Below are 18,025 nucleotides of genomic sequence, written 5' to 3' on the forward strand. Positions count from 1 at the left end.
TGTCCAAAAATTGATTTGAAATTTGTATGGGAATTCCTCTGAAAGAATTAAAAAAAAAATCACTTCTAGCGCTCTAACTTCGCATCTACTTGTCCAAATCTTAAAAAAAAAAGAAAATTCTTTCTATGGCAACGACCAAAAAGCCTATTCTTGTTACGATCAGTTTTGCTCTAATGTTGGCCGATGGATCTAAGATTGGGCCCATCGCTAAAAATCTGCTATTTATGCATTTTATATAGATGAACGCGTTATTGGAACGATACTAGTGGATATTTTTGGTCGCTATTGAAAATTTACTCGATTGCTGAATTTATGTATGGGCCCAAATTAGGGGCATTTAGGCCGACATTACATTCATTTCCCCTATCAAGAAATATAGAAATGCGAAACAATTACAACATACGGTCAATTGACAGATGAATATGCGCAAGACAAAAACGCCAAGTCATCACAATAACAACATACTTGTTAATCATTGTCGTGACAACCACATACTATTTTTTTCAACTACAACCCAAGTTAGAGCAATGTAAGTGAAAATCAATAATTTACGATAGTAATTCACCGAAATCTTCATACACAATTCAAATCATTTGCGCAATCTTTAAACCTTCATACCATTTTTTACACAAATTCATTACCTTTGCAAATTCATAACCTTTCTTAAATGATGCTCCCTACTGCAGATTAATATTCTCGCTTGAATTAAAGATGTTTTTGCCTATTCCTATGTAATACAGTAATGACCCGAATTTATCAGCCCCTCCGTACATCAGACTTTTCGATAATTTCAGAATATTAAAAAAGATTTTCAAAATGTGGGCTGCCAAAATCTGGTCATAACTATACTGCGAGGAGCTTCATGCAGTCTCAGACCAATAATGTCAATAAGGAGAATCGATCAGCGAAGATAGAATCTTTTGCCATGTTACGCGACATTTCTCGGTTTCTTGATGATGAGAAGTGCTCCCGAGTCACGATAACAACTTTCCGTGGTCGATGCGTATGGTGAAGATAATTTTGACAACCCTGGTTGCTAGCAGTTTAGCAGGTCTCGTTACGCTGTAACAACCAGACCATTAAAACCCCACAACTGAAGGGCAGTAAATAACCCGTCAATTCCGTGGCTAGCCGCACTCCCGGCTGGCAGCGAAAGTATCTACTGACTGGAGTTAAAAACTTGTTGATTTATCGTTGGATATTAGAGCCTCAGTTCCGGTCGTAAATCAATTCCAGAAACAAGCCCGGATGAGTCGTTGTTTGCGCGCTAAAATTAGTTACCGATTTCCGGCCAACACCAACCGAACAATGAAACTGCTGTGGGTGGTGGGTAGCACTTCCGCCCCTCGGTAATGTAATTTGAGACGATTCAAACTCATCAAATCTCGGTTCACGGTCCACGTTGCAGACGGAGTTGCCTCAACCACACAATGCTGTCCCACGCATTTCCCTCAACAAAGATGGATCACCATCCGTCTCCTTCCTCCGTTTCTATATACCAGCGGGCGCTGCAGCGCTGGTGTTGAACCACATTATGCTCTTTTTGACGGTTTCGCCCCAACACCCAATCTCACATATGCGCCTTATGGGTCCAGCAGCTACAAGTACTTACATTCGACCACGACTGTGATATTAATCATCGCCGAGCCCTGGGAGTTGACGGCCTCGCACGTGTAGATTCCGGCATCGTTCCGCGTCAGCTTGGTGATGTTGAGGATTGGTCCCTCGGAGACGATTCGTTGGACACCTGTAACAACAACAACAACGGCAACGTTGTCCGAGCCAGCCAAGGGGCGGTGCGAAAGGTGAATTAATCGAGTGTGATTAGACCGGTAATGGGTTCCATTGTTCATAGCGCCACTAGGGTTGAGGAAGAACAATGGACCGCGAAATGGTGTGCACGTGTGTGCGTCTACTTACCAGACGGTAGAATCGGAAGGCCGTCCTTGGTCCAGGTGTAGGCAATCGACATGGGATTTCCGTTCGCCACCATGGCAACCGTAAGTGATTCGCCTTCGACGCCGACGGCCGTTGACGACGGGGGCGGCGAGAATTTTGGTGGATCTGAACGCGGCGGAGGATGGGCGAGAGAGAGAGAGAGATGTGAGTGAGTCGATTTTCGTTCGGTAGGCTGAATGGAATTATGGGAGCTTTTGATTGATGGCTACCCGGAGTGCATGTTTCCAGACGGATCTGGGTTCGACGGGTTGATCTCCGGGAATGAGCTGTTGTTTATCAGCACTGCTGGTTGGTATGAAGATTGATGCACCACGTGCGCATTAAGGATGGATGAATGGAATTTTGAAATTATTTGATGGGTTATTTCCGGTTCGTGGAATCCGATCGATTTCCGTTTGATGAGTAACTTATGCTACAGTTGCAGAGTTTCACGGATCAGTTGCTTTTGATCTGTGTCGAAAACAATAAATCAAAAAACGCCGAGAAGACGTCTAGGATTTTGCAATGCATTTAGCGGCTGAAATATTCTTTTGGGAGTTGTTAATTTTGGAGAAGTGTGTAGAAACTCTCATCAGAAATAAATTGTGGTGTCATTAGACTTTGAACTTGTTGTACTAAATGTTTACAACATTCCAACAAAGTAGAAACAAATTATTAGGATCGTGGACGTCATTTTGACTGAGAGGTAGAGATGGCGATTGGCTCAGATTTTGACAGTTCAAAACCGAGGGGGGCGACTCTATCTAAGATGCAGTAAACAATCTGCTTTACTGTTGTGAGAAACGCGCATACCTTGTAGATAGAAAGAAGATTGATGACGATTTTGAAGATTTCCTGCAAAAAGATGGAGTGCAATGCGAGTAGATGGATTTAGCTAGATTTTTCGTAGATTGATTTGCTAGTGAGAGATTTTTTGGCCATCTAAAAAAGAGATTTAGATGTGTCACACTCCTAGCTCAAAACATTATCTCCACTCAAGACAGATAATTAAAGGTGACACAGAAAGAAGAAGTGTTAGTTTGTTTACTAAAATGAACTAAGACGATTGTATATGGCAAGTTTTGCTATGATCGATCCTCCTCGTGTTTATTCGCGAAATTTCGCAGCACGAACCTTCTGGTCGTATGAAACAGGTCCAAATCTGTTACTGTTTTGTCACTGTTTATGGCAGTGTCATTAACGGCAAATAACTCACCAGCACTAGCGGACCGTGAGTTCCAGCCAACCAGTGATTATCCGCCTTGATCTCCCTTATCCCTTCCTCTGTGTATTTCTAGTTTTGACCTAAGAGGAAGAGGAGACAACTGGCTTTTTTGTCTGTGACGTGTTCTTCTTCTCTTGCGGAAACAGCCGTGCACAAACTATTTTATTATGGGCGACTCGACTGTCAAAATACAAGAAAATAGATTCCCTGTTGTAAAAATTCTCGCGTTTCTATACGTTCGCCCGACCAATCAGGCGCTGGTTCGCGTTTGACAGAAAATTGGTTCATAAAAGGTCCCCTATTGTCTCCTCTTCCTCTTAGGTTTTGACTTTAAATTCAATAGAGCCAATAAACGCGTTACCCACTGAGTTGTACCCACCTCTTTGTCTCGGTGGGTTTTCAACCAAGCACTCTGATTTTCTGCGAGTGACTAGCTCTCCATTGACACTACTCACATGCAAAAAATCAGACCGACTGGTTGAAATCAGGGTTCTGCATTTTCGAAACAAAGAAAAGAAAAAAATGAACTCTCCACAGAATCGCTTCATTTCGAGCAATATCATTTTCGTGTAACTCATCGTGTTTCTAGTTATCGAGTCACAATGAACATTCCTCTTTTCAAACATGACTGGACTATCACTTGCTTCGTTCGTTAAGTGCTTCAGTTCATTTCATTTGAAGCAAAGACTTGTTTCAATTGACGCAATGAATGACTCGAAAACTGCCTCCTTCGTTTTTTCCACTTTCACTTCAATTCGGGGCTCATTCGCATGGTCACGACCTGCTGACGCAGGCATCAAAATATAGTACACTGGAACCTCCATTTACGAACCAAAATGGGGGTTCGTAAATCGAATTAGTGCGTAAAAAAAACCTCGTTATTTGGGATTTACTTCGTAAAAAGAAAACTCGTTATTTGGGGATTTACTTCGTAAAAAGAGGTTTTTGAAAATATTGTCAAACACCCCACTATATGGGTATTTTTGGAATCAGGGTGACGTGTATGGACCGGAAATCGATTTCTGACGCCATTTTGAAATCCAAGATGGCGGCTTCCGGTTACAGAAAAACTTCAAAATTCTGTCATATACCACACAATATGGGTCTTTTTGGAATCGGAGTGACGTGTAGGGACCGGAAATCGATGTCTGACGCTATTTTGAAATCCAACATGGTGGCTTCCGGTTATAGGAAAACAGAAAAATACCGATAAATACACAACAATATGGATATATTTGGAATCGGAGTGACCTGTGAGAACCGAGAATCCACGTCTGACGCCATTTCGAAATCCAAGATGGTGACATCCGGTTACAGAAACACTGGGAAATACTGTCAAATACTCAACAATATGGGTTGTTTGGAATCGGGGTGACTTATTAGGACTGAAAACCCATGTCTGATGCCATTTTGAAATTCAATATCGCGACTTCCGGTTACATAAAAACATAAAAGTAATATTAAATAACCTACAATATGGGTATCTTAAGAATCGGGGTGACGTTGTGGTATTTGCCAATTTTTCTGTAACTGGAAGCCGCCATCTTGGATTTCGAAATGACTTCAGACATCGATTTCCGGTTCTTAGACGTCACTCCATTTCCAAAAATACCCATATTGTGGGGTGTATGACAGAATTTCCAAGCTTTTCTGTTACCGGAAGCCGCCATATTGGATTTCAAAATGGCATCAGACATCGATTTCCGGTCCCTAAACGTCACTCCGATTTTAAAAATACCCATATTGTGGGGTATTTGGCAGAATTTCCATGTTTTTACGTAACCGGTAGTTGCCATCTAGGATTTCAAAATGGCGTCAGACATCGATTTACGGTCCCTAAACGTCACTCCGATTTCAAAAATACCCATATTGTGGGGTATTTGGCAGAATTTCCATGTTTTTATGTAACCGGAAGTTGCATCTAGGATTTAAAAATGGCGTCAGACATCGATTTCCGGTCCCTAACCGTCACTCCGATTTCAAAAATACCCATCTTGTGGGGGTATTTGGCAGAATTTCCAAGTTTTTCTGTAACCGGAAGTTGCCATCTTGGATTTCAAAATAGCGTCAGACATTGATTTCCGGTCCCTACACGTCACTCCGATTCCAACAATACCTATATTGTGAAGTATTTCATAGTATATCCCAGTTTCCCAAAATCACAAAAAGAAAACTCGTTATTTGGGATTTACTTCGTAAAAAAAACCTTCGTAAAAAGAGGGACGTATATTGAATACTGCGTAAAAAAGACTTCGTAAACGGAGGTTTCAGTGAATCCGGATAGTACCTACCCACACAATATCGGTTGCCGATAGGGATAGGGTAAATTAAACGAAAATTAAATTAACGAGGCCATTCTGGAGTCCAAGGTGACAGCCATCGGGGTCAGGGAAAGTCTCAAATACCCTACAATACGGGTATTTTCGGAACGGGGACGACGCGAAGGTGCCGAAAATCGATATTCGACGTTATTTTGGAATCCAATATGGCAGCCATCAGGATTCAGAATGTATCAACTATCCTACAATATGGTTTTTTTTTTCGGAACGGGGATGTCAACAATCGATATTCGACGCCATCTTGGAATCCAAGATGGTGGCCATCAAGTTTCATAAAACGAGTATTTTCAGAACAGGGACATCGTGTGAATGCCGAAAATCGATATCCGATGCCATTTTGAAATCCAATATGGCGGCCATCGGCCATTTCACATAAAGTGTCAAATACCCTAAGATCTGGGTATTTCCGAAACGAGGACGACGCGTAGATGCTGAAAATCGATATTCGATGCCATTTGTAGGCTATTTGACACTTCTTCTGAAATCGGAAGCCACCATCTTGAATTTAAAGATGGTGTCAGACATCGATCTCTGGTTTCTAGATGTCAACCCGATTCAAAAAAACCCACATTGATCGATATTTGACAGTATTTCACAGTTTTTCTGAACCAAAGCCGCCATCTTGGATTTAAAGACGGCGCGACATCAATTTTCGGCATCTACGTCTCATCCCCATTCTGAAAATAACCATATTTTAGGATATTTGACACTTTTCCGCAAATCGGAAGCCACCGTCTTGGATTACAAAATGGCGTCGGATATCGATTTCCGGCTTTTAGACGTCACCCTGATTCTAAAAAAACCATTTGATAGAATTTACAAATTTTTCTCAAACCGAAAGCCGCCATCATGGATTTAAAAATGGCGTCGGCTATTGATTTCCAATCTTAAGAAGTCACCCCGTTTTCAAAAATATCCATATTGATGAGACGGCATCAGCATTTCCCATTTGTTCTGAAATAGGAAGCCGTCATATTGGATTTCAAAATGGCGTCGGATATCGATTTCCGGCCTCTAGACGCCATCCCGATTCCAAAAATACCTAAATTAATGGGTAGACAGTATTTCCCACTTAATCTGAAATCGGAAGCCGCCATCATGGATTTCAAAATGGCGTCACATATCAATTAGACTTCAAACCGATTACAAAAATACCAACATTGATGTGTATTTGACTGTATTTCCACTTTTTCGTAAATTGGAAGCCGCCATCTTGGATTTCAACATGGCGTCGCATATCAATTTTTGATCTCTAGACGTCACCCCGATTAAAAAAAAATCCTATATTGATGCAATAAAAGTCACAAAAACTGTACGAATTTGGATCGAACAGCTTCGCTTCAATGCAAAAGTAAGTTCATTTGAAAATGAAAGAAGAAAGGAACACGAGTCGAGCCAAAACAAACAGCATGAAAGTGGTTCTGTTGATGTTGGCGGGGATCTGCTCGAAGAGAAGACAGAATGACTTTCAATTGAAAGTGATGGTTGACAGCATCATCGTCGCTTGACGATTTTCGATTGAAAGTGACTTTGTGGGGCCCTGATTGAAATCCCGCCTAGAAAAAGCGGTGGGTGCAACTCAGTGGGTAACGCGTTCTTCGGGCGATAGCTGTAAAGAGGAAGAATAACGCTGCCATCGCTGTCGAAACATCTTTTCCTAACATCTAATAGGGACACAACTGACAAAGCGAGAAAAAACTACGCAGTTTGACAGTTCTGTACCCGGTATTATAAAAACAACGACAGAACTGTCAAACTGCATATTTTTTTCTCGCTTTGACAGTTGTGCCCCTATTAGATGTAAGGAAAGATGTTTCGACAGCGACGGCAGCGCTATTCTTCCTCTATAGTTTATTAGCTCTATTGAATTTACAGTCAAAACCTAAGAGAAAGAGGAGACAACAACCAATTTTCTGTCAAACACGAACCAGCGCCTGATTGGTCGGGCAAACAAAGGGAACACCGGCGATATTCTTCCTCTATAGTATATTAGCTCTATTGTAAATTCCAATCAAGACTGCTTGCACTTATTAATTCAAATCCTGCGTAACATTCCAAGAAGTATCTCATCAAAGCAAAAAAATTCTTTCAAATAATCCAATCAAAACCAGTGTCTTAACTCCCAAGCCATACAGAAACGTTGTCAACAATTCCGGCATGAAGTTGAAAGGAATTGATGTTTACCGAAAGACAGCTACAACACTTCCTGCCGTACCCGCTGAAGGAACGCTGGAAACATGCCTAATCCGGAGCAGCCAACACTCCCCGAAAATATAGTCGAAGAATGAAAGAACGAGCCGCTGCTCTGACGTACATAGTACTTGCAAATTGACTGCCTCGTGTACGCTGCGCTGTAAAGCCTCGTTCGAGCTCTGACACGTATAGACGTTTCCGTTCATGTCCTGGGTGATGTTTACCTTCAGCTCCAGCGACGATACGGTGCCACCCCAGAGGCCCGGTTTGGACGAGTTATTTATACCTTCGGGAATAAAAAGGGGGAAATGGGTTAGATAGATGCAGAGGGCTTGGGCTGCGCTTACACTAATACTCTGGGAAAGTGCATTCCCACTGATGCTGCTGCTGGGTGGGGTTTCCCCGGGATAAAGTGCTTCAGACATATGTGAACAATTTCCGCCGGCTGCCATTAAGAAGGGGCTTCTTGCCGGGTTTATTCGATTTCGTGGCTCCGCAGCTCAAACGAAGCGACGTGTGTCACATTTTGTGGTGGCATCAATGTCACTCCGGCCGTCGGTGACGGTGATGGTGTTTTCTGAAAAGTACCCACTCTGAGTTGCTGCTCGACACACACTAATCCCCATCTGTGCAATATGCGTAATAGACCTTTCCGGAGGAAACTCAACCCAGCAGGAGTGGCACACGGCTGTCGAATTCGATTATAAACCCGCGCATCGTTGTCCTGAGGAACTAGCTACTGCTGAGCGGATGAGATGGGAACGCATGTCAAAACATGAACCTATGGGATTTACCTGTTACTGCTATGCCATCGCGCCACCAGGAAATTTTCGCCGGCGGATTGCTGGAGCTCGAGTCGCAGATCAGCGTTGCCTCGATACCGGGCTTCAGCTCGGGCGGATCGATCGTTATCTTCACCGTCTCCGGGGCAACTGTGGAATATGGCAATACATGGTGTCGTCAGTGTCGGTTTTGATGTGAGCGGGGGAAAATTGCATGGGATTTAAATGGTGCAGTGGATTTTCCCGCGAAGGAACGATACCGCAAATTCACGGTACGAACGCACGCGGAAATGGGGTCATTAGCGAAAAAAATGACTGCGGTTGCTGGCGAGGCAAATTGCTCCCCAGCGAGGGATGCACACACACATGGGCAGTATAGTCAGTAGGGTGGTTCAAAATAATCATTTTGCTCTACCAGGTTCAATCGATTCTAAATCCGGTCCTGACCATTTTTCTAAAATTTGAGTGTATTTGGATGCGAACTCATACTGCACTGACGCTTTGAAGTTTATACGGGAAAAGTGAACTTGTTGTCCTCAGAGCTAGGCCTCTTCGACATAATGATTTACGGAAAAGCTTGCTATCTTATGTGAAAGTTTATCAGCTATGATTTTGCTGAAGACCACTTTTTGATTATTGAAGTCTAAGTTTAGTAATTAGTTATTATTTGATTTCGAAGCCGATTACTTTCTGATATGATTAATGGACTGCATTCAGGGCAACACTGCATCCTGCACTTACGACATAGCAGCCTTGATTGTTTAGCCCTATCCTTGGCTCTAAGCATACCAATGTTACCCGCTGAGCAGTTTATGGAGCATGCCATGTTTCTAATTAATTAATAACTAACTATCTTGACGTTCAATTAATAGTCAGTCTTCAACAAAAATGTAGCTGGGAAAATTGGACCTTAGTTCAGATAGAAATTGTTCCCACAGATTGCAAGAGCAAAGGACTAGAACGATGAGAACAAAACGCTAACTTTTCCCATAGCAATAGCCTTATAAATTTCAAATGGCCAGTACGTATCCAAATTAGCTCAAATTTTGGAAGAATTAGCAGGACCTGATTTGAAATCGATTGTACTTGGTGGAGCAAACTTTTGAACCACTCTAATAGTCAGTGTACTTACAGTGAACGCTCAGGGTTTTCGTCTGGAAGAGCGGAATCTCGGTGGCCGAATTGTGGGCTTCACAGCGGTAACGTGCCTGATTGTCCGTCACATTGGCCAGGATGGTGAGCTCGGCCGAAACGGATTTGTCTGCGGTCTTGCTGGCGGAGTTGACCTGGAATTAGTGGAAGAGAAAAGAATTTCATTAGTTATATACAAGATATAGGAAATTTGTGCAAGTATCATATGCCGAGAATTTCGAATCGAGACTCTGGAATCGAGAATCAAGAATCAAGAATCGAGAATCAAGAATCGATAATCAATAATCGAGAACCAAGGATCGAGAATCAAGAATTGAGAATAACAAAATTTAAAAAAAAATCAAACCTAATGAAATTAAGAGTGATTTCAGAGGAACAGAACATTGATACGTTTCTGATTCTAAAGGCCCAAGCGCAATAACAGCGGAAGTGGATAAGTTCGACCTGCACAGTAAAAAATAAATTTTAAAATCACATCAAAGTGGATGCACTTCAAAGTCAAAATTATCATTAATACAGTGCATCAACTGAAATTACGCTGCTTTTACTGCATTTATTTATTTTTTGTAGCCATAAAAATAACTTGAGATTTTCGACATGATTGAAGTGCATCCTCTTGGATGTAATTTTAAAATGTATTTGTTGCTCTGTAATACCCCGTACAAACTATGGCTTATATCATGTAATATAGGCTGTCTTGCAATGAGCACTCATACATCTACTTTTTACTGGAAATCCTATGGATGAGTGCTCATTGAAAGACAGCCTATATTACATGATATAAGCCATAGTCTGTACGGGGTATGAGTAAGCCTACTTGTCGGATTCAAACTTATTAAAACCCAATTGACTTCGGTTGAGCTAGAGTCGGTGTATAATGAGTCACGCCAAGAGAAAAACAGTTGAACTCGCATCACGGTTTTCGAAAGATTCCCTTTATTTTCACTTGGCAACAGAGGACTTCTACATCAACTTCAAATGACTTCTAGCGAGAAACAAAAAATAGCGGCTGTAGTAAATCATTATATCAAGGATTTTGTCAAATTATCTTATCAAAAAATAGTCATTACTGATCATTACCAAACGTATCCCATGACTATTTAAAGCTCACCGCATGGTGTTGATCATTTCTTCGATTATATTTTATATTTTATTGCAATACCTTTCGTGGACCTTTCATAGCTTCGTAATGTTTGTTTACTTTGCACGATAGGCAGTCGGTTTGACAGTTCAATAGGTAGACTTGGCTTCACTCTTGGCGTGACTCATTATACACCGACTCTAGGTTAGGCATCTTGATGTCAATTGTGAGCTGTCAAACTTGCCGTTTCCGTTTCGCTTCCGCCCACATTGCTTTTGAGCCCTAACGGCTATGAGAAGCAACATCAATATCATCAAATTGTGTCAGCCAAACTGGCTCCTGGCATTTCATCAAATCTCGACCAACAATTGAAAAGGGCCTTCAAAGTATTGTTTACAAAAACTGATAGGCCCTTTTCAGTTTATTGACCGGGAAATAGTTCATTCATATCAAGAGTCACGGCCGCAGTGACAGGGTGGCGGAAACGGTCCCCGCCAAGGGCGCCAAATCAAAGGTGTGAATACAGTAAGTTTTTACTTAGGAACTGTCCGTGAAATTCATTCAATTTAAATCATAGGTTAAGTAAGATGAATTCCTTATTTAATTTATGCTTTATAATAGGACTATACAGTTTGGCCTCTCGCGGCCAACGCATCGAAGGATTTTAAAATTACACTCCCATACCTTGCCGTGCAAAATGTTTAAAGCTGCATCATTATGACGTTTTTCAAGATGGCCGCGAGGAGCCAAGTTTTACAGGCCTCACCAAAAACATATCTGGGATTTTATTCAAGGGGAAGAAATGTGGAAGAAGATTTTCTCCGTTAAGCAATGTTTTAGCAATAAAGTGGGGAAATCTCCTTCCGAATTGTCTATCAGCGAATCCAAACACATAATGCAACCAACGATACAAACAAAACGGTTGCTACGGCTACCATGACAAACTCGCTCTGTAACAAAGCTCGATCAGAGTGGTAGAAATATAATGATATATTGCTTGCCTGCTTTGTTGCAATATACACGGATGAGGACATAGCTTGATCCGAATCGAGAAAAGATATAACAAAAAAAAATCCCATTAACACACGTGTATCATCTTCGACTTTACGTCGTGAAGCAGCTTGCCAACAATTGGCTCATTTCCTTCTACCGCCCTGAGTGGAACTGTTTCGCACGGGCTGCTTGTCATGAAAAAAAGGAAGAAGATTATATCATTATTGCTTTCCACTTCTGGCATAGCGTTATCATTCGGTTCGTTGATCGCTTGTCATTTTGTCATTTGGAGATATTTTTGGAGATTGAACTGTACTAAAATGTGGACAGCTCTCTTATAAATACGGAAATTTTTTCCAAAAAGGTCTGGACAAACCTGGAAAACTCATGGAATTTTACGAGACGAGACAAATTCGCAAAACCATTAATTTTCGTATTTTCTGTATGGCTGAACTTTTTTGGAAACGTTCCTCATGACAAAAAATGCCATTTTGCATCTTCTGATCATCATTTTAAATCGAGCGTTTATTTTGAAAAGAGCCTATTGAAAAAAAAAAATTTAAACTAATCTTCAGAAATATGTTACTCGGAAAAGTTTGTCCAATCGGTTTAGTATTTTTGACAATAATGTAGGGAACATCTGGAACTATTTGAAAACTAAATTGCACCCTTAAATTTCTTTTTAAATTTAAAATAAATACGAAACAATCGTTTGCTCAAGAACGGAATTTTTTTAATTTTTTTTTTTTATTTTTAAGGGACAATGAATACCACCTTTTGCATTATAGCTCAAAATGAAAAAAATGATGGACAAAAACTCAAGTTGGAAAAATATCCAAAACTAGTCAATTATTTTTTCGACTTGATATATCGAAAGTACAAAAAGGTATTTCACGGTTCTCCAGTTCCAGTTCAACATTTTGTTTTCATGATGAGTTCGAAAGAATATTTTTGCATTTAACTTTTCCAGGCACCTGAGAAAAAACAGAGTTGTTTGAAATTTTGTTATCTTTTTCCATTTTTTTAGAAAAATCAAAACCTGCCAGAAAAAAAATAGCTTCTGCTGGAAATTCATAAGAACTTTGGAGGAGGTTTATAGTTCTAGGGTCTATCTTAAAAACTTCTGTAGGAAGTCCATAGTACTCTTGGAGGTAATTCCCAGCACTTACAAAGGTATCCATCAGAACTGTTGTGGAAAGGAATCCGAAAGGAGGAGTTTTGGAGAGTGACCGTTAATACTTTTCGAGAAAGATCTTTGGATTTTGTTTGAAGTCATAAAACTTTCGTGTGAGTTCCTACGTACTTCGGCTGTAAATCGCTTGAACTTCTTCAAAAAGTCCATTATAGATGTAACTCTAAGACTAGAAGGTCCCGAAATAACGTGCTCAACTTTTTGGCTCAGCTCTGGTACTCTTTTCGGTCCCAAGCTAATCGATTCACCCCTCGAAACATAGGAAAATCCACTAAACCCTCATTTTATCTGTCAAACTTTCATAGCAAATCAAAACAAACATTGTGTAGTACTAGAATTTCGACTAGAATGGGGTACGTTCATCGATTTGCTTGGGACCAATAAGCTAGTCAAGTAGTGAGCCAATTTAAAATCGTTAGTTTCGTATTGATTGTTGATGGGACTGTTTTTAGGACTTTTATATTCTTTCAGAAGTTAGTCCATATGACTAACAAATTAATTTTACAGAACTTCTAAGGGAAGCACACCGGTATTCTGGAAGAAGTACTCTATGAAGTTAACTGAAATTTTCTGAGAACAGGAAGCCCATAATACTTCAGGGGATAGTTCACCGGACTTGCACATAGATTCAAAAGATCATCAAGATAAATAATGCTCTATGGAACTTCTGCGAGAAATCCTTAAGAGTTAAAGAAAAAGTTCATAATACTTCTGAGGGAACTTTTCTGGAGGATTTCAATCGTATTTCAGAAGAAAGTTCCCAGAACTTACAGAGGGATCAATCAAAAATTATTTACAAGACTTCAGGAGAAAAATCGTTAAGGATTTGGGAGAATGTTCTTAGCAGTTGTGGGAAGTTTATAGACCTCCCGCTTAGGTCTTTAGGTTTTCTCTTGGAAATCACTTGAACTTCTACGAAAAATTCATATGAATTTTAGAGGAGGTTCACAGTTTTTCTGAGCAACTGTCTTAAGGACTTCTGAAGGAAGTTCATAATATATCAAGAGTTAGTTCACAAGACTTACATAGTGATACAATAGAACATCTGGGGAGAGGACTTTTGGATGAAATGAGTGTTTAGACTGTTGGTGAAATGAGTGAGTATTTTGTGGGAAACCTTTCGGACTTTTGCTGGAAATCGCTTGACCTTCTGCAAAAAGTCCATGAGATTTCTGGAGGAAAGTTATAATTCGGTTGAAATTTTGTAGCAAATTCACACACTTAGAAAAATTCATGTAAATTTAGGTGCTCTGAGAATGACATATACGAGCGTCAATTTTGACAAAAAATTTAGTCATAACAGACGCAAAATATAGCTTAATCATACTCACTTTACGTCGAGCAACGAACTTTTCAATCCACTTCCACCTAATATTGCTCGACATGTTTGTTTACGTCTCATCTTTTAAGTCAAATATTGATTCCGTATCGTGTAAAATTAGTTATTTCTATCTGTTCATATTATTTCACTAGCCAACGCTACGATAGGACAGCGGGGTACTGGATGCTCGATATCCACCAGCACCAATCCCGAACGGCTCAGAGGACCTTTCGAGGAACAATCACTGGCCACGATGCGCTGAACTATCTATGCCCTTCAATCGTCTACTTTCCCTATGGCTAGTCCTGAAAAGAACTAACCCAGACAACCAGAATGCACGTATATTCAAAGTTGTTTTCGTGATATACAAACATATATACAAACAAACAATTCGTATATAATGCAAAGAAATGGCTTATACGTACAAAAGTGGAGGCCATATACGTGCAGATTTTAATTTAATTTTAAACATCATATACGATTTAATCTGTAATAACAAATTCATTTTAAAAAGTCTTACGATGTAATCCGATTTAATTTGTGATACAGTACGATGGAAAAATGAGTCATCGCATATTGGTCGGAAATTTGCATTCTATACGATTTAACTTAAACATAATGCGAGGTATGCCATTCATATATGCGATTTTGACTAAAACTGTAGCAATTTACGATACTGTCTGTACATTATTATACGACTTCTGGTTGTCTGGGAACGCTAAACACTTTCAAGGCGGGAACAGTAGCGAGGAACTGTGGCAAGATAGCAGCTTCAGCCATAAACTAAGAGAACTACGCAGCAGGGAAAGGTCCTCCAAGTGGCTACGGAATGAAACATGCAGCAGCGGTGGTGGTGGCAATGACAGCACAGCTCAATTTGCAGCAGTTCAATTCGGCGACAAAGACGAGCAGCAGATAGCTGCACTCCTTAAGGCTCTGGTTTGAAAAAAAAGTAAGAGTCCAAGACTCGACCGTATATTTGACGTAGGATTACGTGCTTTGTATCAATATTTGGCGACTATGTTAGAGAAACCACTATTTGCAGGCAATCGGTGATAATTTTTATCACCATTGCAACAGTTGGAAATGTGTGTAATTTTCAATAGTGACCTATTAAAAATTGATAAAGTATTCATTTAGCAGCTTCGTAGAAAAATTACCAATCGATTGGCTTGTTTAGAATTAAAATCCATCCGCTATTGACTGAGTTATAAGTGGTCAAAACCTGACCACTTTTCGTAACGCGGTCGATTTAGGTTTTTTAAATGCACCCCCAATATGTTGCCAAAAGACGTAATCCTACGTTAAAAACTTCAAGACTCCTTCTTTGCTGTTTCAACTGTTTTAAATTGTTTCTACACCTAATACAAATTACTTATTTGGTCGGAGACGAGCCAGCCAACGGCTGAAAGTCTCCTTAATAAAGATATAAAAAAAAAAAAAAAAAAAATTACTTATTCACTATTTTTCTAGACAACACTTCCTTAAACATCGTTAGTTGAGACAAAATTCGTAGCGTTACAACAGCTCGTTTGATTGGTACACCAATCAGGAACGCCGTTTTATTTGCAGTATACAAAAAAAAAAGGTGTGAGCTTGGGTGACCGATATCCCGCGGTCTGCTCGGGGTTAGTATGTTTGTGTGTGTTACAGGAAGGAATAAGGAAAGGGAAAATATATATAATAGACGTCGTACCGGTTTTGCTTTGTAGCTGTTGAGTGACACGATGCTAGGTGCTATGCGACGATGGTTGGGTCAAGAAAATTCGCTATCACGAACACTTTTCAGGATTTCTGTGTGGTATTCTTATAACTCGACAGTGAGCATTAGACTGATGCAAATTTTGACATTTTCGCTCCACAGTGCTCAAAAGGTTCCAAATTGGGTCCTGATTAGTCTCCCAAAATTTGAACTCATTTGAAAAGAAACTGACTTGGCACAAACCATTTGAAGTTTATATTGAAATTACTATGGGAAATCCAAACTTTTTGTTCATTGTCTTCTTACCCTTTTCCATATGGCACTGTTCAAAAATTCAAAAGCTATACTTATGGAAAATTTTCTCAGCTTCAACTTAGCAGAATATAGTTGCTGAGCCAAACGTCAAATAAAATAGTTATTAATTGTTTAAGAGATTGATAATCTTATGGCATGATCAAGCAGCTGTTTTGTCAGCAACACTGTATCTTGCAGTATGACATAGTAGCCATGATTTTTGTGCTCTATTCCAAGCGCCAGAAACACCAATGTTGCCTGCTGAACAGTTGATTGAGCATAATCGTAAGACATTAGTGGCTTTAATTATTGATAACTATTGATGCTTACATTATATTGAAAAGTGGTTCAGGACAAAGTTGTAGCTGAGAAAATTTTCTACAAGCTCAGTTATAATTTTTTAAAACAGAGCTATATGGTAAATTGTTAGATGGATATGAACAAAACATTTGGTTTTTCTATAGTAATTTCCATATAAACTTCAAATGGTTTGTGCCAAGTCAGTTTCTTTTCAAATGAGTTCAAATTTTGGGAGACTAATCAGGACGCGATTTGGAACCGTTTGAGCACTGTGGAGCGAAAACGTCAAAATTTGCATCAGTCTAGTGAGCATGCGATGATCGATTCTCTTCGTCGATTTTCTCTTTTGTTAATAACTCGCTAAATTTAACGTTTCTCGGTGCGTTTGCTATTGCTTTTGATAGCCAATACAACCTGTTACAACTCTGCATTGAAAAAATTATAGAAAATTGTCTCGCTTAGCTGTAGCAATGGAAAGAGAAAATCGATGAAGAGAATCGATCATCGCGTATACGCCCTTATGAATGCTCACTGTCGAACTGCTATGGGAATGCCTTAGTACTTCAGAAGTTAGTTCAAAGGCATTTAATGGAACTTCTAGTGTAAATCTATATGGCTTCTGGAGGAAGTACACTAAGAAGCTACCTGATTATCCAAGTCCTCACCCTGGGTGTTCCTAGAAATAATGCTAAGAAACTCCTAGAACCTTCAACTCTTCCAGAAGTTTATTCTTGAGTGTCTCTTGAAAATCGATAGAAATTCTCATTACAGGTTCCCATAGCTTTTCAATGATAGTCCCAAAATATTTCATCAGAAGTTGCCAGAACTTCCAAATGAAAGTTTTTAAAACAAACTGTAGAAAGTGCTCAGAAGATCCTCATGAAAGATCTTAAACCTTATCGAAAAAAAAATACTCCTTGGATTCCTCCTTGAAATCTCCTTTAGCATTGGAAGCTGCAAACTTCACTTAGTATAAAACAGCAAAAGAAAGGTTATCTTCCATTTAATTCCACTTAATTAATTGTGGTATCCATGACAGATTACGTATTTCGACTACAATGTGCAGTCTTCATCAGTGTCATTCCCACTAAAGAACTTATCAAAATCTAACCAGACTTTTCATCGGAAATAATACAATAATAATGTTGAAAGTCCCTTGGGTATTCTGTTGAAATATCCCAAAACATTCCGTTTGATGTCTCCAGAACGCGATCCTTTGGCGGCTCCCAAGTAACATTGCAAGTTTTGTTGATGCCTTAATGCATTCTTCAATAGCAAATCAGTGTCTTCAAGACTGTAATAAAACCAAAAAGGTTACTTGAGTTGAGCTCCACCAGGGAAAACCATTGTATTTGTGTTCGTCGCTGGCCGGAACTTTTGAAAGGGTTGTGATTGTAACAACTCAATCACATGCCAAGTTCGTAGGGCGGTTTCAACTGTTTTTTTTTGTCGTAGGATTACGTCTTTTGGCATTGGGGGTGCAATTAAAAAAAAAAACCAAGATCGTTACGAA

The 18,025-nt window shown here is 39.8% G+C and overlaps 1 protein-coding gene across 2 annotated transcripts in view; it reads right to left on the bottom strand.

The window, feature by feature from the left end:
* Positions 1–18,025, bottom strand: part of sns (sticks and stones) — a 441,055-nt gene that overhangs the window by 60,811 nt on the left and 362,219 nt on the right. For both annotated transcript variants that reach the window (XM_065237807.1, XM_065237806.1), the window contains exons 9-13: positions 9,610–9,763; positions 8,490–8,627; positions 7,817–7,981; positions 1,921–2,064; positions 1,613–1,747 (exon numbers count right to left, since the gene is read on the bottom strand). In XM_065237807.1, the coding sequence (XP_065093879.1) occupies positions 1,613–1,747; positions 1,921–2,064; positions 7,817–7,981; positions 8,490–8,627; positions 9,610–9,763 (736 nt within the window). The remainder of the gene's footprint in view (positions 1–1,612; positions 1,748–1,920; positions 2,065–7,816; positions 7,982–8,489; positions 8,628–9,609; positions 9,764–18,025) is intronic.

Source organism: Ochlerotatus camptorhynchus, unplaced genomic scaffold, assembly GCF_037179485.1.
Source record: "Ochlerotatus camptorhynchus isolate MF236.1 unplaced genomic scaffold, CSIRO-AGI_Acam_v1.1 ptg000646l, whole genome shotgun sequence".
Taxonomy (NCBI): Eukaryota; Metazoa; Arthropoda; class Insecta; order Diptera; family Culicidae; genus Ochlerotatus; species Ochlerotatus camptorhynchus.